The sequence below is a fragment of the Onychomys torridus genome, chromosome 21 (genome assembly GCF_903995425.1).
Source record: "Onychomys torridus chromosome 21, mOncTor1.1, whole genome shotgun sequence".
Classification (NCBI taxonomy): domain Eukaryota; kingdom Metazoa; phylum Chordata; class Mammalia; order Rodentia; family Cricetidae; genus Onychomys; species Onychomys torridus.
In genome coordinates, this window is record NC_050463.1 from 7,007,440 (window position 1) to 7,030,644 (window position 23,205).

At 48.1% G+C, this 23,205-nt stretch overlaps 2 protein-coding genes across 4 annotated transcripts in view; both read right to left on the bottom strand.

The window, feature by feature from the left end:
• Positions 1 to 661: 661 nt before the first annotated feature.
• Akap8 (A-kinase anchoring protein 8) lies at positions 662 to 20,858 on the bottom strand. Of its 2 annotated transcripts, XM_036170546.1 has the most exons (14): positions 20,709 to 20,858; positions 18,703 to 18,741; positions 17,502 to 17,534; positions 16,729 to 17,008; positions 15,841 to 16,330; positions 15,299 to 15,428; positions 15,064 to 15,110; positions 13,794 to 13,827; positions 11,961 to 12,048; positions 8,780 to 8,921; positions 8,410 to 8,503; positions 7,307 to 7,437; positions 3,445 to 3,540; positions 662 to 2,430 (listed from the first exon to the last, which is right to left on the bottom strand). In XM_036170546.1, exons 1-14 carry the CDS (start codon positions 20,725 to 20,727, stop codon positions 1,999 to 2,001), a joined length of 2,055 nt encoding a protein of 684 aa, XP_036026439.1. In that variant the 5' UTR covers positions 20,728 to 20,858; the 3' UTR covers positions 662 to 1,998. The 2 variants fall into 2 exon arrangements, with proteins under 2 accessions (XP_036026439.1, XP_036026440.1); XM_036170547.1 differs by lacking the exons at positions 18,703 to 18,741; positions 20,709 to 20,858 and having other exon boundaries at positions 16,729 to 17,088; positions 17,502 to 17,522.
• A 204-nt stretch (positions 20,859 to 21,062) lies between these two features.
• The window catches only part of Akap8l (A-kinase anchoring protein 8 like), a 39,412-nt gene continuing 37,269 nt past the window's right edge, over positions 21,063 to 23,205 (bottom strand). For both annotated transcript variants that reach the window (XM_036170549.1, XM_036170548.1), the window contains 2 exons: positions 21,551 to 21,646; positions 21,063 to 21,437 (listed from right to left, as the gene is read on the bottom strand). In XM_036170549.1, the coding sequence (XP_036026442.1) occupies positions 21,141 to 21,437; positions 21,551 to 21,646 (393 nt within the window). In that variant the 3' untranslated portion in view covers positions 21,063 to 21,140. The remainder of the gene's footprint in view (positions 21,438 to 21,550; positions 21,647 to 23,205) is intronic.

Below are 23,205 nucleotides of genomic sequence, written 5' to 3' on the forward strand. Positions count from 1 at the left end.
CCCGGCCCCATTATCCTTTTAATAATTTATTTTTATGAGTAGAGAGAGATTAGTGTTTGCCTGCATGTATGCCTATGCAAGGATGTTGGGATTCCCTGGAACTGGAGTTAAGACAGTTGTGAGCTGCCATGTGGGTACTGGGAATTGAACCCAGGTCCACTGGAAGAAGAGCCAGTATTGCTAAGCCATTGCTCTAGCCCTAATGTCCAATATTCTTAACTGCTGATCCACCTCTCTAGCCCCCTAATTTTAGTTAGACTTGGCCATCCTGGAACTCACTTTGTAGATCAGGCTGACTGTTTGCCTCTGCCTCCCAAGTGCTGGGATTAAAGGTATATTCCCCCCCCCCCCCCCCCCCGCCATTTCTCAACCCAAATAATTGTTCCTCATCTTGGAAAATGAGTTTACTTATCTCCATGCCCAATAATAAAACAATCCATGTAGTCTGACCCTCAGTAGGGGAATAAATACACATACAGAAAATTAGATGTTTCTCAATGGCACGCTTACTTTATACACACCACGGCACTCATGTGCACACACTAAAGAAGTAAATGTAAAAAGAAAAAAAAATGCTGCTTGCCAGGAGGCCCTAGGTTCCATTTACAGAACACACACTCTTCAGACCACATGTACCCAGCAGCAATGATGAACAGCAATGTTTCAGTGGTATCACTTTATTGCTTATTAAGTTTTGACATTGATATTACCATCCAAGTTCATCTCATATCCCAGTAATGCTCCTTGACAGAAGTGTTGATGGAATTGCTGCAGTATTTTATTGCCTCTTTTATAATTAGTAATTCCCCACTGGCTGTTTCCAAGATGTGAGCTGTATACAGTCAAGGATGGACACAGTATTGTAATTTCAAAAGGGGAAAAAAAAATCATCATTCTGATTCTATAAAACCCAGGACATGCTACCTTCAAGACATGCTAAGCCTCCCTTTCTCAGATTCAGAACTGCCAAAGAAATACTATTTGCTTAAATTGAAAACATATTCACTAATTGTATTAGTTTTTTACAGAATGATCCCATCTATGGAAATTAATATTTGTTTTCCATCAATGAAATAATTTCATGTGTTTACTTTTTGATGGGAATAATGGAGCAACACCACCACAAAAATGCTGCAATGGAGAGGTGGGACAAAGAGGTAAGACAGGAAACTGATTAGCAAGCCCTGAACGGCAGAGCCAGTGCCCTTGGCAGTGTCCTCCTTCTAGAGGCTCAGGTGAGGAAGCTTCCTATGGAACAGCTTGAGGGGCTTTCTCAGACCTCATGCACAGGCCAAGGTCATTGCTACGACAGGGCAGATGCCCAATGCTAACAGGATGCTGTTGTCTCTGGTGAGGAACATAGAATTACAGTGGATTACAAAAACACCCAAAGCCAGCTGAGCATGGCTGTATACACATGGTCCCAGTTCTCCAGTCTGAGACAGGAGGATTGAGTTCGGAGGCCAGCGTGGGCCAAGCAATACGCTATCTCAATGCCAAAGCTAAAATAAAGACCCAACCAAATAAATTTGTTTTGTCTGATCTTGGGAGGACAGATGGGGATGGGGGTTCAATCTCACCTACATGGATGGTTGAACTGTATGCCCCACACTACATGCCATGAGGGTGAATAAGGGAATCCTCTTAAATAATTAAAACACTTGAGCAAGTTATAGTCCTATCAAGCTGCTTACCAAGCAAAAAACCAAACAAAAAACAGAAAACAAAACCCCACATTCTGTCAGTTGCCATATTTACCAAGTATCAGGAAGATCTACTTTATTATTCTAACTGCAGGGCACACACAGCCATCAAAGGCCACCAGGGAAATGGTTTACCTTTGTATCCTAACAGAGGTGGGAAGCCATCCACTGTATAGCATCAGCCCTTGAGGTACACTGGGAAGGAAATGGCTGAGTCTTTTCATCAAATAACACACACTTAGTACTGCTTATAAACCAAAGAGATAACACATCCCTTGAAACAGGGAAGAAAAGGTCACTCTGTGGGAGTATCTTTAGGGTCTGCATCAGTTTGTCCCACTTCATCGTCCATGATTCCTGGGATAGCTGTAACAGGCATGGTGCTCTCTGCTTCTGCTGCTGCCATGAGTGCCTCACTCCCGGCCTTGTCTGCGGTGTTCCCATCTTCAGATGCCGTTTCGCGGGTCTGCTCTTTCAGCAGCTTTTCAGTGTGCGGGTCCCTACTGGTCTCCACGGTGTCCACAGAGCCCTCCACTTCAGCCAGGACGTCACTGTGCTCTGCAGCTGGCTCGCCCTCCCCCTCTACGGCTCTCACCGCTGCTGTGATCACCTCTGCTAAGACTTCTGCAGCCACCTCCTCCGGGCTCTCCTCCTTCTCCTCTCCTCCCACATTTTCATCTCCTTCTGTCTCAAGATCAACTGTCTCATTGGCAAAAGGATCCTCACCCTGGACAAAGGAAACACAAATCAGTGCCAGAGCCAGATAGAGGCCCAGTTTGTGAGGAGCTCCTGTTTTTAGGAACGGAGTCTGCAAAGCGGCATAGGACAGTAGTAGACTGCAGCTTTCAGCTCTCAAAGCTCACAAGTTCAGAGTTTGATTATTTTGATTATTGAGAATCTCACACATCTAGAAGTACTGTATTTATACCATTTTCCCTCTCCTTGCTCCAACTCTTCCCATGTTCCCCCTTCCTCAAACTCATGACCCCTTATGTGTTAATTGTCACACACATTTTGGGAGGGGAATGTTGTTATCACACATGCTAAATAAGTACTCCAGCACTAGTGCCACCCAGAGACTCTATCTGCACTGTTTTCAGCCTGGTTGTTACTATCTACGGCCCTGGCCGGCAGCAATCCTTTTGCACCTGGCTCCAAGTGCTGGTATGACAGGTGCGTGCCACTATCCACTTCTTTCATTGACAAGTTTGTTTCATCGTTTTGTTGAGACCAGCTCTTCCTATGTTCCCATGGTGATGTTTTATGGGCCGAACAGACTCTCCCATGGCTCCAGGGTAGCTGGGACTACAGGCACATGTCACTGCACCAACATTTGCTCAGTACTTTACAGCTAGACAAACACAAGAACCAAGTCTCTAGAAACCCCCATTGTCAGAGATCCAGCCTTCATGAGTTTCAATGCCTTCAGTTATTCCAAAATCCAGAAATGCTAGCTGGGCCTGGTGGCAGATGCCATTAATCCCAGCACTTGGGGAGAAGAGGCAGATGGATCTCTGTGAGTTCAAGGCCAGCCTGATCTACAGAGCTAGTTCCAGAACAGCCAGGGCGGTTACACAAAGAACCTTGTCTTGGAAAACAACAATAACAACAAAAACCAAGTAAAACTAAACAAATAAATAACAATTCAGAAATGTTCAACACTTTAGTATTATGTCTACATTCCATACAAATCTTCCATTCCCCAAGGCTTTTCTGGCTCACTAGATTCACAAATACAAACCTTGAGGTATTTCTCCAGCATCTTCACTATATGTTTGTTGTTTAAAACACTCTTAGCCACATGGAGACTTGTTTTCTTGAACTGCTCTGCAGCCAACTGCAAAAGGCAACCAAAAATGTAAAGCAAATAAAAAATTTCTTAAAAAAAAAAAAAAAAAGGACAACCAAAAGTAGGCTTTTTAAAATAGCCAGCCAGACAACTAGGCAGGGTGTGTGAAGGTTAGATGAACTGTCAACTCGACACAACCCAGTCTCCTGGGAGAGTCTCAGTGCTCTACTGTCTGGATCAGGCTGGCTGAAGTCAGGGGTGGCAACAGCCCCTGGACTATGTAAGAGGAGAGAAGCATGCTAAGCACTAAGCATGCATGCATTCTCTCTGATCTGGACTATAAGGCAGCAGCTGATGCAGGTTCCACCTTGACTTCCTTGAAATGATGTACTGTAACCTGAAATTGTAAATCAAAGGGTTTATACCAAGTTGCTTTTGGTCAGTGTAGTCAAAGTTTTCCTGTGTTCCACAGCCTGGTCCCAAATACATAGAAGCTTATTATTAACTATAAACTGTTTGGTCTATGGCTCAAGCTTATTACTAGTTAGCTCTGACATCTTAAATTAACCCATTTCTATTAATCTATATTTTGCCACATAGCCGTGGTGTTACCGGTCTGCTGGCATCTTGCTCCTTGGGCAGCTGTAGGGCATCTCTCTGACTCTGCTTCTCCCTGTATCTTTCTTGAATTTCCCACCTGGCTCTTCTCATGCCTTACCACAGGCCAAAGCAGATTTATTAACCATGGGAGCAACATATATTCACAGCATACAGAAAGCTCGTCCCACAGCATTTTCCATTTTCTGTCTAATCTAAAAGGAAGGTTTTCGGCTGGGTGGTGGTGGCACACACCTGTAATCCCAGCCTTTGGGAGGCAGAGGCAGGTGGATCTCTGTGAGTTCGAGGCCAGCCTGGTCTACAGAGCTTGTCCAGGACAGTCTCCAAAGCTACAGAGAAACCCTGTCTCGAAAAAAACAAAAAAAAAAAAAAAAAAAAAAAAAAAAGTTTTCATTTTAACATTGTATTTGGCAAAATTATATTCTATCATTTATCCTATCTATGTGAGTCTCAAGTGTTATACCTAATTTACCTTTTATCATAATTAAGAAAAACTATAATTATAATTATCTAGACTTCAACTCCATCAAAGACCCTAGAAGTATATATTATTACCTAAGTAAACAGGGAGTACATTGTAAGCAACTTCCAAAATTCTAGAAATGACAGAGACATTTCAAGCTTAAAGGCTCTTGGCTTTTACATATGGGATTCAGTCTCTGTGGAGGTCTTTTGGTGGGGGTCTTGTGATCTGGGCAAACAGGTCAGGGTATGATTTTTTTTTCTTTTTAAAATTCTTCTCAGGGTTGGGGGTTTAGCTCAGTGGTAGAGTGCTTGCCTAGCAAGTGCAAGGCCCTGGGTTCCGGGTGGGGGGAAAAAAAAAACTCTCGTATAGTACACACCACCAGTTTCCCTTCCCCCAGGTCCACACTCCCTCTGTCTTCCCTCAGAAAAGAGCAGGCCTCCCAGGGCTTATCAATCAAACAGGGCATAATATGTTACAGTAAGACCAAGCACATTCCGTCACATCATGGCTGGCCAAGGAAACTCAGTAGAAGGAAAAGGGTCCCATAAGTAGGCAAAAAAGGTCAGCCTGCCCCTCCTTCTATTGTTAGGAATACCACAAGAACACCAAGCTACTTAGCCATAATATATATGCAGAGGACCTAGGTTCAGATACAAGGATCCCAGATCTCTGTGAGCCCCCAGAGTCCTGGTCAATTAATTCTGTGGGGTGTGTTCTCATGGTGCCCATGGCTAGGGTATCAGTGAGAAACGAAACTAGGACACTCTGCAAAGCTGTCATGACATGCGACTGCCATCTTTCTTCATTTTGGAGAAAAATCTCAAAATGCTTTTGAAAGAAAGTACCAGAGAGCCCCTGAAATAAAAGCAGAGCAACTAGGTAGAAAAGCTATAAGACAAAAACTGGTGTGACCCTTAAGATGATGTATTGTATTCAGAGGTAAGGCTAAAGAGTGAGCACTTAGGCACGGTGGTGCTCACCTTTAACTCTCCTGAGTTCAGGGACAGTCTGGATACATACCAAGTTCCAGGACAGCCAAGGCTACTTAGTGAGACCCTGTCTCAAAAACCACAAAAAGGTGAGTTGTGTGGACTAAATAGAGGAAAAGAGCAAACCTTTTGTTTTCTTTGGGGGAGGGGGGGTGTCCTCATAGTAAATCCCAGAAGCACTAGTCAAAACTTGACAGACAGCCAAGCATGGTGATGAGCCCAGCCTCCACAAAGTGAGATCTCAAAAAACAGTTCGTGGACCACTTGACTGCTTTGGCTTATCACTTCATACACTAATTAATCCCTTGCCTGTAAACTGCTTGCTCTTCAGCTAATCTTGAAAAGTCCTAAGAGGAGCTGGAGAGAGAGAACTGGAGAGATGTCTCAGTGGTTAAGGACACTTGTTGCACTTGTAGAGGATCCAGAGTTGGTTCCTAGCACCCACATGGCAGCTCACAACTGGAGCCTCTACAGTTCCAGGGGATCTGGATCTTTTTGGACAACCACAAGACCAGACACTCATATGAGGCATCAGGTACACAAACAGGCAAAAACAACTGTACAAAGAAAATAAATCATTGGGCAGTGGTGGTGCATGCCTTTAATCCTAGCATCTGGGAGACAGAGGCAAGCCTGACTTGACAAAGGGAGTTCTAGGATAGTAAGAGCTGTTACACAGAAAAGCCCTGTTTTGAAAAACCAAACCAAACCAAACCAAACTAAACCCACCCCCAAGCATTAGGAGATAGGTAGTCAGCCACTGGTACTCTATCTTGATTGAGATGTTAACCCAGTGGCCAGCAATGTAGCCATCCATACCCACTGTCAACTGTGGCTGCTCCTGCATATCTACAGCAGTTACCACATAACACAGATCAGATGCTCTGGACTCGAAGAGGCATCCCAACTGCAGGGAACTGACTTTGTGGTCCCTTCAGATAACAAACTTCAAGGACACCCAAATGTCCTATACAGTGGCCCAGATAGAATCTACACGGACCTCCCTGTATTTCTGATGACTTGTAAGCCTAACATAACTAGGGCTGTGCAAACAGCTCTACGGGATTGCCTGGAGAACACTGAAGTGTTCAGTACAGCTGCAACTCCTCTACCAAATGTTTTCAGTCCTCTGTTGGGTCAATCGATGACTGTGGAACTCACCAATGAAGGTAACATATATTTATGACCAGACATTTTATGAAAGAAACAGCAACAACAAAACCTTGCTAACCCCTGGATTAAGCCCATAGCATCAGCTTCACCATCAAGGAAAAACCAAACCAGCACTAAAACCTAGGTTGGTGCTGCAGGCCACTGAGCTCTGACTCGTCCTTGGCCTCACCACCAAATTTCTGTGCCCACCCCCACAAGAGATAGAGCCAGGTGTGTGTGGAGGCATATACCATTAATCCCTGGGAGGCATAGGCAGGTGGATCTTTAAGCTCCAGGTCATCTGGAGCTACACAATGAACTTGTCTGAAATGAGAGAGAGAGAGAGAGAATATGAAAGCTTGCCTCTCAAAGTAGTCTCCAAGCAGGTGGGAATAATAGGTTCATTCCACCAAATCCAACTTACATTTCCATAGAATCAGGGGTGATGGTTATATAAGATGACAGGTTCACTGCAAAACCTGCCAGTGATATGAGAATTCCTGGTACAACATCAAGGGTCTAATCTCATCCAACTGGCAGCAGAGGAATGGCCACTCCAGGAGCCAGCCTGCATCAAAGGAAGGCTTACCCTTCGGTTATGGTTATGGTCCACAGAGTGCAGATGCCGCTGGAGGAGTTGATGCTGTGCAGGAATCAGCATGTCACAGGCCAGGCAGTGTGCGGCTTCAATCTTCTTAAAGAAATGCTCCTGGCCAATCCCTGGAATGGAACCCCAATAAGCAGTTCTCTTCACCCTCTAAGGACGTCATTAGGACAGAAGGGGAGAGGGTGCAGCTCACTCTACTATATGCTCCCGTAGGAGACCTGCCCCCACTGCCGTGTTGTGTCTACATCTCATCCTTCCAGCTGCGTCTATACCAAGCAGAGAACCGTCAGGTTGTTTCACATCACTCTGATAAGCTGGTGTGTGCCACTGCACCTAGGGCTTCTTTCCACTAAGTGTTTCCCCACAGGACTTGGCTTCACATTCTTGGCAGTCCTGGGCTAGCAATGCATTGTTGTAGTTTTTTGTTATTTATTTACTTATTCATTCATTCATTCATTTTTTTGGTTTTTCAAGACAGGGTTTCTCTAGCTTTGGAGGCTGTCCTGGACTAGCTCTGTAGACCACGCTGGCTTCAAACTCAGAGATCCACCTGCCTCTGCCTCCCAAGTGCTGGGATTACAGGTGTGCGCCACCACCGCCCAGCTGTTTTTTGTTTTTTAATTTTTAAAAAAGACGTGCCATTTCACTTGCACATGTCTGTTCACCACATGTGTGCCTGGTACCCAAGGAGACCAGATGAGGGCATTGGATTTCTTAGAACTTGAGTTTGAGAGTTATAAACTGCCATGCTGGTGCTGGGCATCAAATACAGGACCTCTGGAAGGTCAGCCAGTGTTCTTGGACTGTATTTATTTTACTTTTTATGGTAGGGATTAAAACAAGCCCAGGCCTTATTCATATTAGCTAAGTACTCTAACATACAGAGCTGAACAAGCCTCTGTACCATCTTTTTTCTTCTTCTTCTTCTATCTATTTATTTTATGTGTACAGGTATTCTATCTACACCTATGCCTATGTGCACAGAAGGCCAAAGAGGGCATTCGATCTGGGGATTGGAGCCACACGTTTGTGAGCTGTGGTGACTGGAACCAAACCTGAGTCCTCCAAAATGGATCACAACTGACCTTTGAATGGATCTGGTTTGGGTTTAGGGCTTTCCTTCTCCAACAATTCCTGACGCCGCTTCTCAATTTTCTTATTCCTGTTTATGATGTACTCCTGGAAGGATGAAGATATGCCACCAAATGAAATGAGAACACACTATGTTGGGCATTTCTTAACTACACAAAGGTTGAGAAGATGCTACTGTGGCAGCTTCACAGGCAAAATCTGTTGTGGTTAGGATTAGTATATTGTCACTCTGTGACACAGGTACAGATACAATAATTTAAATTTGGGAAAAGAAATTGGATGCTTGAGTCTTTCATTCCTCTTAACCCTCTGAAGGGTCCTAACACTTGTGGGGCTTTCCATGAACACTGCAGCATCCTTTACCTGGAGGAACTCCACTGTCTTGTCAGGCAGTTTGGTACTTATAAACCGCAGAGTCTCTTTGTGAAATTTGCTCTGCAGATGCTTTTGGATTTCTTCATCTTCAAAGCTACGAAACTTGCATACAGAACAGGCAAACTGAATCCTAGAGAGGGAACAAGGAAAGGAGTGGTAACACAGGGATCACCAGCTCATCTCTGGGTACAGAATGCAAAAGGAAACAAGATTCTCTTTTCCTGTGCAATAGCCAACTTTATTCAGAGCATCAGAGGGTTAAGAAAAATCACAAGTAGTGTTCTCATGAGTTCAAGCTGCATACAATCATAAGGACAGCAATTCTTTTGGGGGGGGGGGTTGAGACAGGGTTTCTCTGTGTAGCTTTGCTCCTTTCCTGGAACTCGCTTTGTAGCCCAGGCTGGCCCTGAACTCACAGAGATCCACCTGCCTCTGCCTCCTGAGTGCTGGGATTAAAGGCGTGCGCCACCACCACCTGGCTTGGAAACAGGATTCTTTTTGTCCTTAAGGGAGTCAAGGAGAGCGTCTCCCAGTCTCAGCCTATCAATTGCCGAGCCACTAATCCCAGCGAGGAAACAGAATTCAGTAAACGTCCTTGTCTGAAGAGTGAGATACAGACTCACAAACATTTCCTGAAAACTATCAGAAGCATACCAATTGTTCTGGGCCCAAAAGACTTCTCTAAAGCGATGAATGAAGGAAAAGGAGATATTCACAGGCTCTCTGAGCAGAGCCGATGATTACAGAGTTGTTCCGGCTGACATTTTCTGTTGCAATTCTATTCTCCTCTCTGACAATCTTCTTTTTCTTCCTTTCCCCAAGACAAGGCTTCCCGGGGCTGGAGAGATGGCTCAGAGGTAAAGAGCACTGGCTGCTCTTCTAGAGGACCTGAGCTCAATTCCCAGCAACCACATGGTGGCTCACAACCATCTGTAATGAGATCTAGTGCCCTCTTCTGCAGGCATAAATGCAGACAGAATGCTGTACACAGAATAAATAAATAAATCTTAAAAAGACAAGGTTTCCCTCTGTGTAGCCTTGGCTGGCCTCCCCTGCCTCTGCTTCCTAAATGCTGGGATTAAAGTTCTGCACCACCATGCCCAGATCTCTCTGACAATCTTAAATTTCTTTGAAATCTTGGGTCATGAGTGTTGAGACTGAAGATTAAAAATAGAACAAAAGGAAACAAAAACCAACAAACCAAAAAGCATGGGGCCACAGATGGAATTCAGTTACTACATCGTTTACTTGGCATGCACTGGGTTCCATCCCAACATCACAAAATTAAGTGTCACCTCACCTCTCACTGGCATGACAAGACCCAAACCCTTTCACCATTTAGAAATAAATAAGGGGTGTGTGTACGTTTGCCTGCTTATGTGTGTGGGGTATACACACCTATCAGGAGGCTAGAGGTCAGATGTCCTGTTCTATCATTCTCCACCTTATTCCTTTGAGACAGGGTCTCTCACTGAACCTGGAGCTAGGCTATCAGCCAGCAAACCCCTGTGACCCTTCTGTCTCATCCCCCTGCGCTGAGGTTAGCTGTATATGGCTATGCTGGGCTTTTCCTGTGTAGATGCTGGGGATCTGAATTTAGGTCCTCATGTTTACACGCTAATCTACAGAACCAATGCTCACCCCAGACCAAAATGGCTTTTTAAAAAACATTTGAGGCTGGGGGTGGTGTGTGTGTGTGTGTGGTGAGGGGGTTGTGGTGGTGGCGGCGGCGGCGGCGGCAGTGCACACCTTTAATCCCAGCACTCAGGAGGCAGAGGCAGGTGGATCTTTGTGAGTTCGAGGCCAGCCTGGTCTCCAGAGCAAGATCCAGGAAAGGTGCAAAGATACACAGAGAAACCCTGTCTCAATAAAAACAAAAAAAAAAACCCCAACATACAAACAAAACTTCATTTGTTGGTGAGTGGGGCAAGTGTTTGTGCAGAGGTCAGAGGACAATCTGTGAGAGCTGGTTCTCTCCTACCATGTGGATCCCAGGAATCAAACTCAGGCCAACAGGTGTGCAACAATTGTTTTTACCCACTGAGTCGTCGCACCAGCCTAAACCAAGGGTTGATGAGCTTCTAGGAAAAGGTAACTTTGTATTTTGTCCTTGGATTCCTAGCTTCTACTGTTAAGTCTTTTGCTAAGTATTTCTCTGCAGAGGAAAATTATACTTGAGCCTTAAGACCAACCAGGGGTTATAATCTGGAGAAATTGCTCAATAAGTAAAGGCACTTGACACCATGTTTAAAGACTTGCATGGATCTGTAGGAAAGCACATGATGGGAAAAGAACGAACTCCTACAAAGTGTCCTTTGTGATCTTCATAAGCATGCTGTGGCAGGCAGACACAGACACACAGACACAGACACAGACACACACACACACCACCTCTGCATAAACAAATGCCCTATTCCACAATAAATAAAAAAGTCATTTGGTCTGGGGGAGATGGCTTTCCAGGTAAGAGCATCTGTTCTGTAAAGACAATGATTGGAAGCAACAGATACTGATACAGCCGCTAGTGACTCTGATTTCTAGCCAGTAGATGCTTAACCAATGAATCACGAGGGACAGTCCTATGGTGTATTAGAACAGCACCCTGTGGGCCTGGCATTTTACCTTTGTTCTATTTGAAGACAAAATTTGACCGGCAGAATCACACACACACACATGTATTCTCACTCTGCTGAATTCCAGAGATTGTCTAGATTTGGACAGGGAACCAAGACACCGTCCTCTGCAACTTTTGTTGAATGAAGGTTGCTTTCTGGGAGGTTGCTTTCTGGGAGGCTCAATGTCAAGTCAGCAGACAGGATTGGGCACCCCTTTTTAGCCTGCTGAGGCAGCAAGATATCCCCCGGATGGGCATGTTTGACCTTCACAGTTCTAGTATCAGGGTACTAATTCCAAAGGTGAGGAAAGACAGTAGTCTCAGAAGTGGATTCTCCGAGCAAAGTTAACTACACCCATCTTAGACACACTTCTCTGAGCTGTACCTCTTGGTAACTGCCTAAGGTTTCTTGATAGTTGGAATTACATCAAACTAAACTCCTGTGCATAACAGAGGGAGGACAGGTGAGCTTGGAGAGGTTGACAGTGCCCAGATTCAACTGTCTTCAGTGGGAGATCTTTACCTAGCCTATCAATCTGCCTCAGTGGTCCTTACCTGTCAGCTGCTCGGTCCCGCATTCTGTCTCTCCTCCTTTGCTTCTCCCGTCTCTTCTTCACATCCTCGTCCTCATCCTCCTTTTCTCCTGTAACAGAAACGTCCCCTCGAGACACTGAGGAGCCTGCAGGCCAGGTCAGCTCCAGGGCCAAGTTGGATGCTGCAGCTTGGCAGCCACACCTTGTGCCCATCTTCCATTTCTTTTGTGGCAGAGCCAGGATACCCCAAGGCACCGAGGAGCTGTTAGAGGCTCCTGATGTACCAGGACCTTTGATGAGAACCCAGAGGAGTTGCCTCACTCCTCCCATGGCCTGATGGGCAGAGGCCCATCCCACTCATGGCCACCTACTCTGCTCTGTCCCAGCTACCGGTCCAATACAGCACTCTGTTGTTGGGTCTTCTCCCACGTCACTCAAAGAGCAGCAAATATCCCCACAGAGGCTGCAGTTGGAAGGCCTCAGGAAATAAAGCAAGCTGCACTGCCGCCCTCCATCCCACCTTTAGGTGGGCTGTGGTGACCGTCCAGTTGGCCTCACCTGAACTAAGGACTCAGCAGGTCTGACAGTCCTTGCTGGCCCAAACTCTATCTTCCACTCACAAAACAAAGAACCTTGGACTTTCCCAAGGCTGAGTGGGAAGCAATCCTAGAAACAAAAATGGGAAGAGACCAATTGGTCCTCCCATACATTCCCTGGGGCTGACAGAGCTCCCAGGAAAGCCCTGTGGCCAGCATCTCAGCATGAGACCACGTCAGATCCCCAGGCTCAGGGCCAGGGCTGGATGCTGAAAAAAGGTTGGATAAGCATCTGAACTGTAACCCCTACCCCTGATGCCAGTCCCGAGACTGTCCCACGAAGATGGCGACCGGCGTGCGCTGCTCAGAAGCCTCTCAAAAGGACGTGTGGGACTTTTGGCAAGAGGTCACTGCCTGAAACTATGACTGCTGTTTAATAGCAAAGTCATCCCGGTTGGGTAGCAGGACCTGTGCGCAACAAACATGTCACCTTTGCTTTAGCATTTACCTGGCTGCACGAGCTGCTGAATGCTGGGGGAGAATCCCACGCTGTGGGGTGGGGACATCTGAGGGTTAGCTAACCTGAGAACCTTAAAGGAGCCAAGGGCCTTCACATTATAGGGGTGAGGGTTAGTCTGTGGTCCTTGAGGGGAACAAACTAGGACAGGCCCAAACAGGGAGAAAGACCAAGTGGCTGCAGGGTGAACCTAAGGCCTTGCAGCGCAGGCTGCTTCTCCAACTCACCCTAGTGGAACAACCTTGTTGGGCTCTTGGGTCTCTTGCCCTAGAACTGACAAGACCTGTTCAGTGGTAACTGCTTTTGAAATCTGGGCCTGAGAGCACCTTATAGGCCAACCACAGCAGGTATATGCTCTCTGTCCATAGTTGCCAGTATTTCTGGCAGAGGCCAGGGCACAGACTGAGGCTCACAACTGAGAAGAACAAAAACCAAACCAAACCAAACCAAACCAAAAAACTACATGGTGGGAATAGCAAAGATGGGCTAGAATATGAGAAGATGGGAATAAAAAAGGAGCCTCTTTCTCTTCAGATTTTTGGATACACACTTTCCTACCATGGGTATCACAGATACCCAGAGATGGGCTCCTCAACTCCTACCACCTCTATCTGTATCCACTGAGGCAAATGAACTCCTTTCAAGAAAATCTTGCCCCAAACATTGGAGCCATGTTTTGGGGGTAGCTCCCACAGTGTAGGCCCAGTGCACACCTGCGGCTCCTTGGCCATGAGCCATCGAGCTTGGCAATGAGTGTGGGTCAGACAGAAGAAGGCTGTAACAGATACTGGGTGATGCCTACCTCTCTGCTTCCTGGAGTCACAGAATTCATCCTCCTGAAAAAAGATACATGCAATGTCAGGCAGTGAGGTGGAAGTTCCAGAATTCTCTGTAATCAGCCCAGGTCCCTAATACTTAGTGTGTGGTTTTGTGGTTTCACCATAGACCCTGGCCTACTACGGTGCTGGGAAATGAGGCAGTGTAAGGGAAGGAAACCTCGGAGCCAGAGAGCAGAGCCCAAGTGTCCTGTCATGATTCAGTACCGTTAAAAGGCTACAAAGGTAACTTCTGTCTACAGTCACCAACGTGGTTCTCTCCAAAAGTACAGAACCTACCTCGGGGAGTGGGGTGGGGTGGGGTAGGGTGGTGGCAGTGGCGAATCCCATACAGTTCTGTACCACAGAACAAGAGCTCATCCACGTGGAGAAGCAGGCCCAGTCCACAGTATTCAATTTCCAGCACTAGTTGGAAATAGGCTTTCCCAGATTCCCAAGTGTGTGTTTACATTCTAACAAATTAGGACAAACACAGATCCTAGGATTCTCTAATAAGAGCCAGGTCTAAGAGAGCTGCAGAGGCTGGGCAGTGGTGGCACATGCCTTTAATCCCAGCACTTGGGAGGCAGAGCCAGGTGGATCTGTGAGTTCGAGGCCAGCCTGGGCTACAGAGACCCAGGACAGGCTCCAAAACTACACAGAGAAAGAAGGAAACCCTGTCTCAAAACCAAACCAGCTGCAGAGACTTCCAGCATCAAGAGCCAAGTCAACTGAAAGGCACTGTTTACGTTCGGATTCTACCTCCTACCACCCCAAAGAGAAACGCTATTGAAGACCCCATTACCCCACCCTCGCCCCTTCTCTCCACCTGATCACCAGAAGTACCTACAAGAAATGTTTTAACACCGTACCCAGGGAATAAGACAAGCACCCTCTTCAGGAATGCACTGTGGCCGAGAACTGGCCTTTGCTGCCACAGACAGGGTCAGCAGTACCCACAGAGCCCCACAGTTAGGAGGCTGGACTCAGCCCTGTAAGGCAAGGGAAAGGGGTGGGGAGCTGACACAGACGGACGGCATGGCGACTGGGAGGAGTGGAGGGGAGAAAGTGCGGATGGGGTGTAACACACTGAAAGAGAGAGAGACACACACAGCTTTTACAGAGAGGATGCGCCCAAGACATGGGTACTTGTATGGCTGAGTCCACCAAGACAGCTATTTTCACCTCTGTGAGGAAGAAGATAAAGAGCAGAAGACACCTCAGAGACAAACAATCTGTGCAGGTGAACTAACTTACCCCCCGGAATTCTTCATCTCCTGACCGTGGATCACCAGCTCCATCCTCTGCCAGACACAGGAAACACAAGTGTTAGCTCCTAGGTGGGTGGGCCCCAGAGCATGTTCATGCCCCCAAGCCCACTGTCCACTGACAATAGGGGCTGAAACTACATCAGTCAAACAATGTCCTCAAGTCCTGAGCAGGCAACTGACTCATCTTACCCCCACCTGATGCAGTGGTCCCCACAGCATACCGTTTTCAGATAAATCTCCTTCACTATCAGCACGGGCCAGTTTGGCATCAGGTTCTTCATACAATGGAAACTGCTTCCGCTTCCTGCCCATGCTGTCTGGTCCAAAGCGCTCAAACCCTCTCCTTCTGGGCTACAGATATAAGCACATGCCATGTACCGCTAACCTGGGCCAGTAAGATGCCCCACAGATGAAGATCAGAGTTTGTAAGAACAGAGAACAAAGGCAGGGAAAAGTCTCCAAAAACCAAGAAACACAACATTTGGAGTTCAATGCCAGTGTCACACTTGAAGAAGCCAGACACACGAAGCCACACTGTGATTCTACGGCTATGAAATATCCATACCAGGCCAACCCAGGGACAGAGAGCAGATGAGCTGATTGATGGGGATGATCTAAAAACGAGTGATGTAGACTCACTCAAGTGGAATGGTACACTGGGAAATAAGGGCATCTTACAAGTATAGGAAGCACACAGCTTTCACCTCAATACAACTGTTGGAGAGAAAGAGCAAGAAGGCCTGAAAGAACTTGGCAAACTTACCCAATCTCGTATCCGAGTCTGGGACCGGCCACATCCATAAGGCATGGTGCTACCAAAACCGCCCACCCCCTGCATGCCCATCATACTGTAGTCAGGGGCCATGGACTGGGAGAAGAGGGAAGGAGGTGGCCTGTTGGTGGAGGGCCCACCTAGACCGCGTCCACCCATGTAGTTCAGCTCATTCCAGGTAGTGGGTAGGGTCTCTGAGGAGGCTGAGGGTGGCATGAAGGGGTCACTACGTATGAAGGTGCTGGAGTTGCTCCGGTCCTGGAAGCGGCCCTGGCCCTGGCCCCGGCCCCTCATGAAGCCATCAAGGGAGCCCCGTTCTGGTGTTGGGTCCCGACAGTCATTGAATGTCCCACCAAAGCTACCATTTCGATCAGCCCCCAAGTCAAAGTCATAATCATAGCTGTAGCTAGGGCGATAGGGATTATGCTCAGGCAAACAGGGCCTGGAGTCATAGGGCTCATAGGGCTGGAAGCGGAAGGAGCTGCAAAGAAAGTATACAACCCATTAGGAGCAGCAGGAAGATTTGCTAATTTACCCAGGCCACCCAATCATCAGCCCTCAGCTTAACTTTACATTAAGCTGATCCCCTTCCATTCACTGTAAGAAACCAAACCAACCCAGAAGGCAAACAGCCCAAGAGCCTCATTCAAACACTGCTGACAAGGAGCATGAAGGCCTGCCAGATGAAGATGGAGTCTAGGATGGACTGAACCAGCCAACAGCTAGCTTAGCCCGGAGTCCTAGTGCGGCACTCTTCCCTCAGGAGCCAACTCCCGCCTAACACAGGAGCAGGGAAGGTCTTTCCAAGAACTGGTACCCACTCCCACCTCATGATGCCAGAAAGCGATTCCACCAGGAAGGGTTCAAGGCGATAATCACCTGTCTCGGTCCTGCATGCCCTCCCCACTGCTGCTGGTCCCACCCCTGCCTCCTTCCTTGGACAACATGTCCAAACGTTGGTTGATCTTGGCAATGAGCGAGTCAGAATTGTCAGTACACGGCTCTGGGGCAAAAGAGGCCATATGCATGGCAGGGCTCCCAGCTGCCAGGCCACTGTCACTGGCCTTGGCAGCCTCCCATGAGGCTGGGCCATAACTATAAGGTGCTCCTGCTGAAACACTGGTGTTCTGGGTGCTGTAGTAGTTGTAGCTCTCATAACCTATCAGAAGAAAGAGGAACAACATCAGACCTTAGTACACGAGGCCGCCCATGACGTCACTGTGTTCAGGAGCACTCTGCCTGCCAAGAGGGGAAGAGTTCACCAACATCATACCACAACATACAAACGGTCAAGACTAGAGACAGGTAGCCACGGGTTTTAGTAGCAGGCTTCCTTTAAAGACAGAAGGATTTGTTCCCTAATTAAAGCCAGAGGTGGCTAAGAGCCTTGGGTACTGACAAAGACATGTGAACATGTGAATGCTGCTGTTTCTGCAGTGCATCCATAATCCCTCTCCAACAAGTTCAAACTCTCCCTCAGCACAGCCTAGCTCTAGTACTCCTCAGCACCCAGTATCCTAGCAACTCTTAGGCATCAACAGAGCTGTGTACACAGCTGGGATGGGGAATGGGAACCTGTACCTTAGCCCCTCTGGGTGGCTGCTCAGAGCTTCCCCTTGCCCACCTCAAGCCCTCCTTTCAGCAGATCTTACCTTGCCAGCTGGCCATACCGCTTCCATATGTACCTTAGGAGAAACAACACAGAGGTGCTTCAATGTCAGAGCTACAACTCTAAGGACAGCTGCACTTCACTGCACCAGAAGACAGGGTGTGACAGTGGCCGCAGTGGTCCTTGGCATGCTCATGTTTTACAGAATGGGTACAAAGCATTATCAATATTTCTCTCCCAGGCAAGCCTGACTCCTCCCCTGAAAGCTAGGAAAAGAAAGTAAACAGTAGTCCCCAGGATGCAAACCTACACTACAATGTCAACTGAGAGGACAGTCTGGCCTGGACCTTAGAGGAAGTCCCCTGTATAGGCTCAGTTCTCACCAGGAGCCCAAACCTAGTTATTGCCAATCATGCCAATAGGGCATCCGTGGAAAAATCACACTCTCAACTGAACAAGAGCATATTATGTGGCACGGGTGTCCTCAGAGACCACCTCCTGGGACACAGATGATATACAGAAAAGTGGCTTGCCTCCAATGGTGCTGGGACATGCCATGTCCCAGCCCCTGAAAAAAAAGGGGACGCCTTTGTCCCTGGAATAGGGCTGAGTGTGGGGCAGGTTCTAGACCGGGAAAATGGGTGAACAAAAGCCAAGGCCATATCCAGCTCACTGTTTTTGCTGAGTTCTTGAGTTAAAGTAGGTTTCACTGCCGGGTGGCAGTGGCGCACACCTTTAATCCCAGCACTCGGGAGGCAGACCCAGGAGGGTCTCTGTGAGTTTGAAGCTAGCCTGGTCTACAGAGTGAAATCCAGGACAGGCACCAAAACTACAGAGAAACCTTGTCTGGAAAAACAAAACAAAAGAGTCTCCACGGCATAGCAAATATGAAAGGAAATGCACACATTTTGTACGCACAGACCGACAGGCGAATGAGCGCTACTGGGCCCAAACCTGGGCCACTTGCAATATTAAGTATCTACCGAGTCCCGTCAGGTTTAAGAGAAAACTGAGTAATGGGAGGGTGGTGGAGCAATCAGTATTCTATTTACTAACCAGCCTCTGCTTGTTTGCAGTACACAATAAAGCATTCTTCCTTTTTTAGAAAGAAAAGAAAAAAAGAAAGAAAGGAAGGGAGGGTGGGCAACTGTACCCCGGTGAAGGCAGATGTTGGATTCTACTACAAAGGGGCATCTAGTGTGGGGGAAACCCATGAGTCAACCCACCAAGCAGGAACCACTTACCCTGAGTATTGGCAGGTCCAGCACTCCATGTTCCATAGCCTGTGAAAAGATCATGTGTCAAGATTCCATCCATCACCAAGAAAATGTGGGTTCTGAGAAATCTGGGATTTCTCTCTTTAGAAGTAAGTGTCAACTTAAGCCAGGCAGTGGTGGCGCACGCCTTTAATCCCAGCACTAGGGAGGCAGAAGCAAGCGAATCTCTGTGTTTGAGGCCAGCCTGGGCTACAGAGTGAGTTCCAGGACAGGCTCCAAAGCTATACAGAGAAACCCTATCTCAAAAACCCAAAATAAATAAATAAATGAAAAGTAAAATAAAAAGTTTCAGATTGGGGCAGGAGAGATGGCTCAGTAGTCAACAGAATGAGGGAATGTAATGCATTGCCCTCACCCACCCCTGCAACTGCAGACCACCACACTATCTGGCTGAGCTGAGGTAAAGCAGGGAAATGAGGGAACGAAACTCGGGAGGACACAACACAGGATCAGCTACGCAGCATCAGGCAAAAGGAGCTGAAGCTTCTAAGTTAGGGAACTTATCAACTGTCCTGAAGCTGTCTTCTCACCTCTGCAAGCTATAGCTTCCTGTCCCTGCCCTACCCTGTTAACCAAGCAGCCCCCCACCCCTTTGTTTTCTGAGACAGGGTTTCTCTGTGTAGTTTTGGTACCTTTCCTGGATCTCGCTCTGTAGATCAGGCTGGCCTCGAACTCACAATAATCCGCCTGGCTCTGCCTCCTGAGTGCTGGGATTAAAGGCGTGAGCTAGTCTTTCTAATTGCCAAATAGTCCCTGAAAGAAGGAAACCAGGGAGGCTGCAAGTACTTTAAGTGAGGCTGTGAAGTTTCTGGCAGGTAGAAAGTAGGGGTCACCACGAAGTTCTCTAACCTAAGGAACATAAAGCACAGTTGTGATAGGTACCTGGGGTAAAAGCTAAGAATGGAAGACCTAGCTAGGATCTGAAAGGTCAAGAGTGCTAGGTTGTCCCTGAAGATACCCAAGCACATGTGCTCATTACACCTCAGTTCTCTGCCAAGGCCAGTTTCCAGGGATCTCAAGATCCTTCCTTTCTCTAGCGGCTGTAAGCCGCAAACAACTCCGTAAGCCCACTTCGAGCCCCACTCCACGTGTTCCAACTGTCTCCTGCAGGTAAATTTCGGCCCAGAGTAAAGGCCTCCCAGGAGGTTCTCTAGAATCCTAGAGATTAAAAGCGGATAGCTCAAAAAATGAAGTCTAAATGCAAAAAGAATACTGAAATTTAAATTAGGAAAGGCAACGTCCCCGCCGTCATCTTGGTCCCTCCAGGCCACCGTAACGTTACAGCCAAGAGTTCTAGTCCCTCAGTAAACTGACACTTGGAGAAGGACGACTAATCTGTGGTCCTGGTTGGAGAACATCAGGTTTTGCACAAAACCACTCAGCATGTCCCTCAATATCCGGTTCTTGGAGGAGTCCACCTCGCAAGGCAGCACACACCGCGCACACTGCAGAGACCCAGCCAGGTTGTCCCGAGGGGTCGCACCGCTGGGCTGACCGCGCGCAGCCCGAAAGGCTTCGGGAAAACAAGGCCCGGGCGTGCTCTCAACGATGGCCAGCTGTCGCCGCAGCCCCTGCGACCCTAGCCAGACCTCGACCCGGCGCGCCTTAGCCCCGCCCCCGGAGCCGCCATTTTGTGGCGTCTTCGGGAGAGAAGGCGGGACTGAGGCCACCGAGTCATCGCGTCTGGGCCGCGACTAGATCCTCTAGGTTTGCGTGGTGAAAACGGCCCAAGGCGTCTCCAGAAACCCGCCACGGCACCGGCCTCCGCGCCTCATCCGCCCCCCGAGTCCTACCGGCCAATCCACACGCAGCGCCCCGGGAACGATTGCGTGGAGGCCCAATAAGCGCGGCGCGCGCGCGTCCCGGCCGACACTCGGCAGGACCGGGTTGCGGCAAGTGCGTTCCGGTCGCCGGCTACGCCCGTGTACCACCGCGCAGCAGTCTTCCGTGCGTGCACAATAGCCCGTACTAACCTCCGTAGCCTTGCTCCATGTTTTGGACGCGACCCGCCAGCAGACCCTCTTCTTAGCTTTCCTCAGAACGCATGCGTTCAACGTGCCGTCTGCTACTGAAAACGAAGGACGTACGTCTCTCCTCCTGAGCACTACCATTGGTTGGCCTCCAACTGAGCCCGCCCCCGTCGCCCCGCCTAGCCTTCCGGGTTGCTAGGCTATGGAATTGGGTTTCAAGGGTAAGCTAGTGCGCAAGAGCGTCCAGGTTTGCGCACGCGTGAGGTGCTCTAGCGCGTCCACCCGCGCGCAAGCGCACTTAGTCTCCGGACACTTTGCAGAGCCCCGCCCTCACTAGTCAGGAACAACACATATAAAGACCTGGGGTAGGAAAGCACTTTATTAAGCTGGGCTTCCAGCCTCGGCCACGCGAGCCCTGCCCGCTCTCGGAACCGGTTATGGAGCACCCCCACCGCCCTCCTCGTCGTCTTCCACGTCGAGACCCGGGATCCCTCGGATCTGGCACTGCAGCGCCCCGCCCAGCAGGGGTACTGCGCCCTCCTCCTCCTCTGGAGGCGGTGGAGGTGGCGGTGTTGCAGTCTCCGGGGCGGGCTCCAGGGGAACCGGGGGCTGTGCCGGCACGCCCTCTGCGAGCCCTGAAGCTTCGCCTGGTGCTCCCTCATCCAGAGCGCCACCCTCCACCTCGTCTTGCTCCTTCTCCTCCTCCGGGCTGTCGGTGAAAGGATTCTCACCCTGTAGAAATTGATGGAGACTTTAAAGGGAGGAAGGATTCACAGGGGCGGTACTGGGACCAGGCCCACGAAGAGGTCAAGGGCTAGGACAGCGCCTTGGCCTTTTTGCCTCACCTTTAGATAGCGCTCCAGCTTCTTGCTAATGAGCTTGTTGTTGAGAATACTGCGGGCCACCATGAGAGAGGACTTCTTGGACTGCTCCATCATGAGCTATGGGTAGGGCAAACAGGGCTGGTGAGGCTGCTCTGGGGGCCCAGCAAACCCAGCTGAGGCCCAGATTTCACCAATAACTATACCTAATGTCCAGTCACTCTACAAGCATGGAAGGAACTAGGACTGTTCGATCTTGCTGAAATGCTCCATTCATCCACACCATATTTACTGTATGTGAAATCTGATTTACTATAGTACAAGCTGTAACTCCAAATGCAAGGCCTACCTGGCCTTCAGAGTTCAAAGTCTACCTGGGCAACTTGGACTATGTCTCAGAAAACAAAAAGATGGCTTGGGGCTGGAGAGATGGCTCAGTGGTAAAAGCACTTGCTACTTTTTTCAAAGACTCAGGTTTGATTTCCAGCATCTATACCGTGGGTAAAAACTATCTCTAACTCCAGTTCCAGGGGATCTGATGCCCTCTTCTGGCCACCACAGGCAACCAGGCACTTGCGCAGACAAAACAAACAGAAATAATTTAAAAAGTAAAAAAAAGGGGGAGGGAGCTGGAAGTAATAGTTCAATGATAGACTGCTTACTTAGTATTCCTGCAGCTTCAGGTTCAGTTCCCAGACACACACACACACACACACAGGTGTAATAAAACCTATTAAAAGTAAAATGCAAAAACCATAAAGGGGGGGATGGAGAGATGGCTCAGAGGTTAAGCGCACTGACTGTTCTTCCAGAGTTCAATTTCCAGCAACCACAAACCATCTGTAATGAGATCTAGGGCCCTCTTCTGATGTTCAGGAACACATGGAAAGAGAACTCTATACACAATAAATAAATAAATCTTTAAAAAAAAAAAAAAGAAAAGAAACAACAAAAAAAACAAAGGGGCTGGCAAGATGGTTTAGTAGGTAGAGGCATATGTTACCAAGCTTGACAAACTGAACCAATTCCCAGGTCCCACATGGTAAAGGAGAGAACCAACTCCTGAAAGTTGTCCTTTGACTTCACACACACACACACACACACACACACACACACACACACACACACACACACACTGCAAGGAGCAAATTGCCCTAGCACACAAGGAGGTTGGTTTTTTTTTTTTGTCTGTGGTTTTATTTTGTTGTTGTTGTTGTTTATTTATTATTTTGAGACAGGGTTTCTGTGTATCCCTGGTCATCCCAGAACTTGCTCTGTAGACCAGGCTGGCCTCAAACTCAGAGATCCACCTTCTTCTGCCTCCTGAGTGCTGGGACTAAAAAGGCATGCACCACCACACCCAAGGAGGTTGTTTAGAGTCTATAAGGAGAGTATAAAGAGAAATAGTCAGTCCCTGCAGTGCACACCTATAAGCCCAACACTCAGGAGGCATCAAGAAGGACCACTGTCAGTTCAAGGCCAGGCTGACCTATATAGTCAGTTCCAGGACACCTTGGGCTACATAAGAGTGCCTCAAAAATACTAAAACAAAACTGGAATACAGATGAAACTTTATTTAAATGTTGTGCATCACTGGACAGTAGTAGTGCCTGCCTTTAATCCCAGGAATTGGGAGGTAGAGGCAGGTGGATCTCTGAGTTTGGTCTACAAATTGAGTT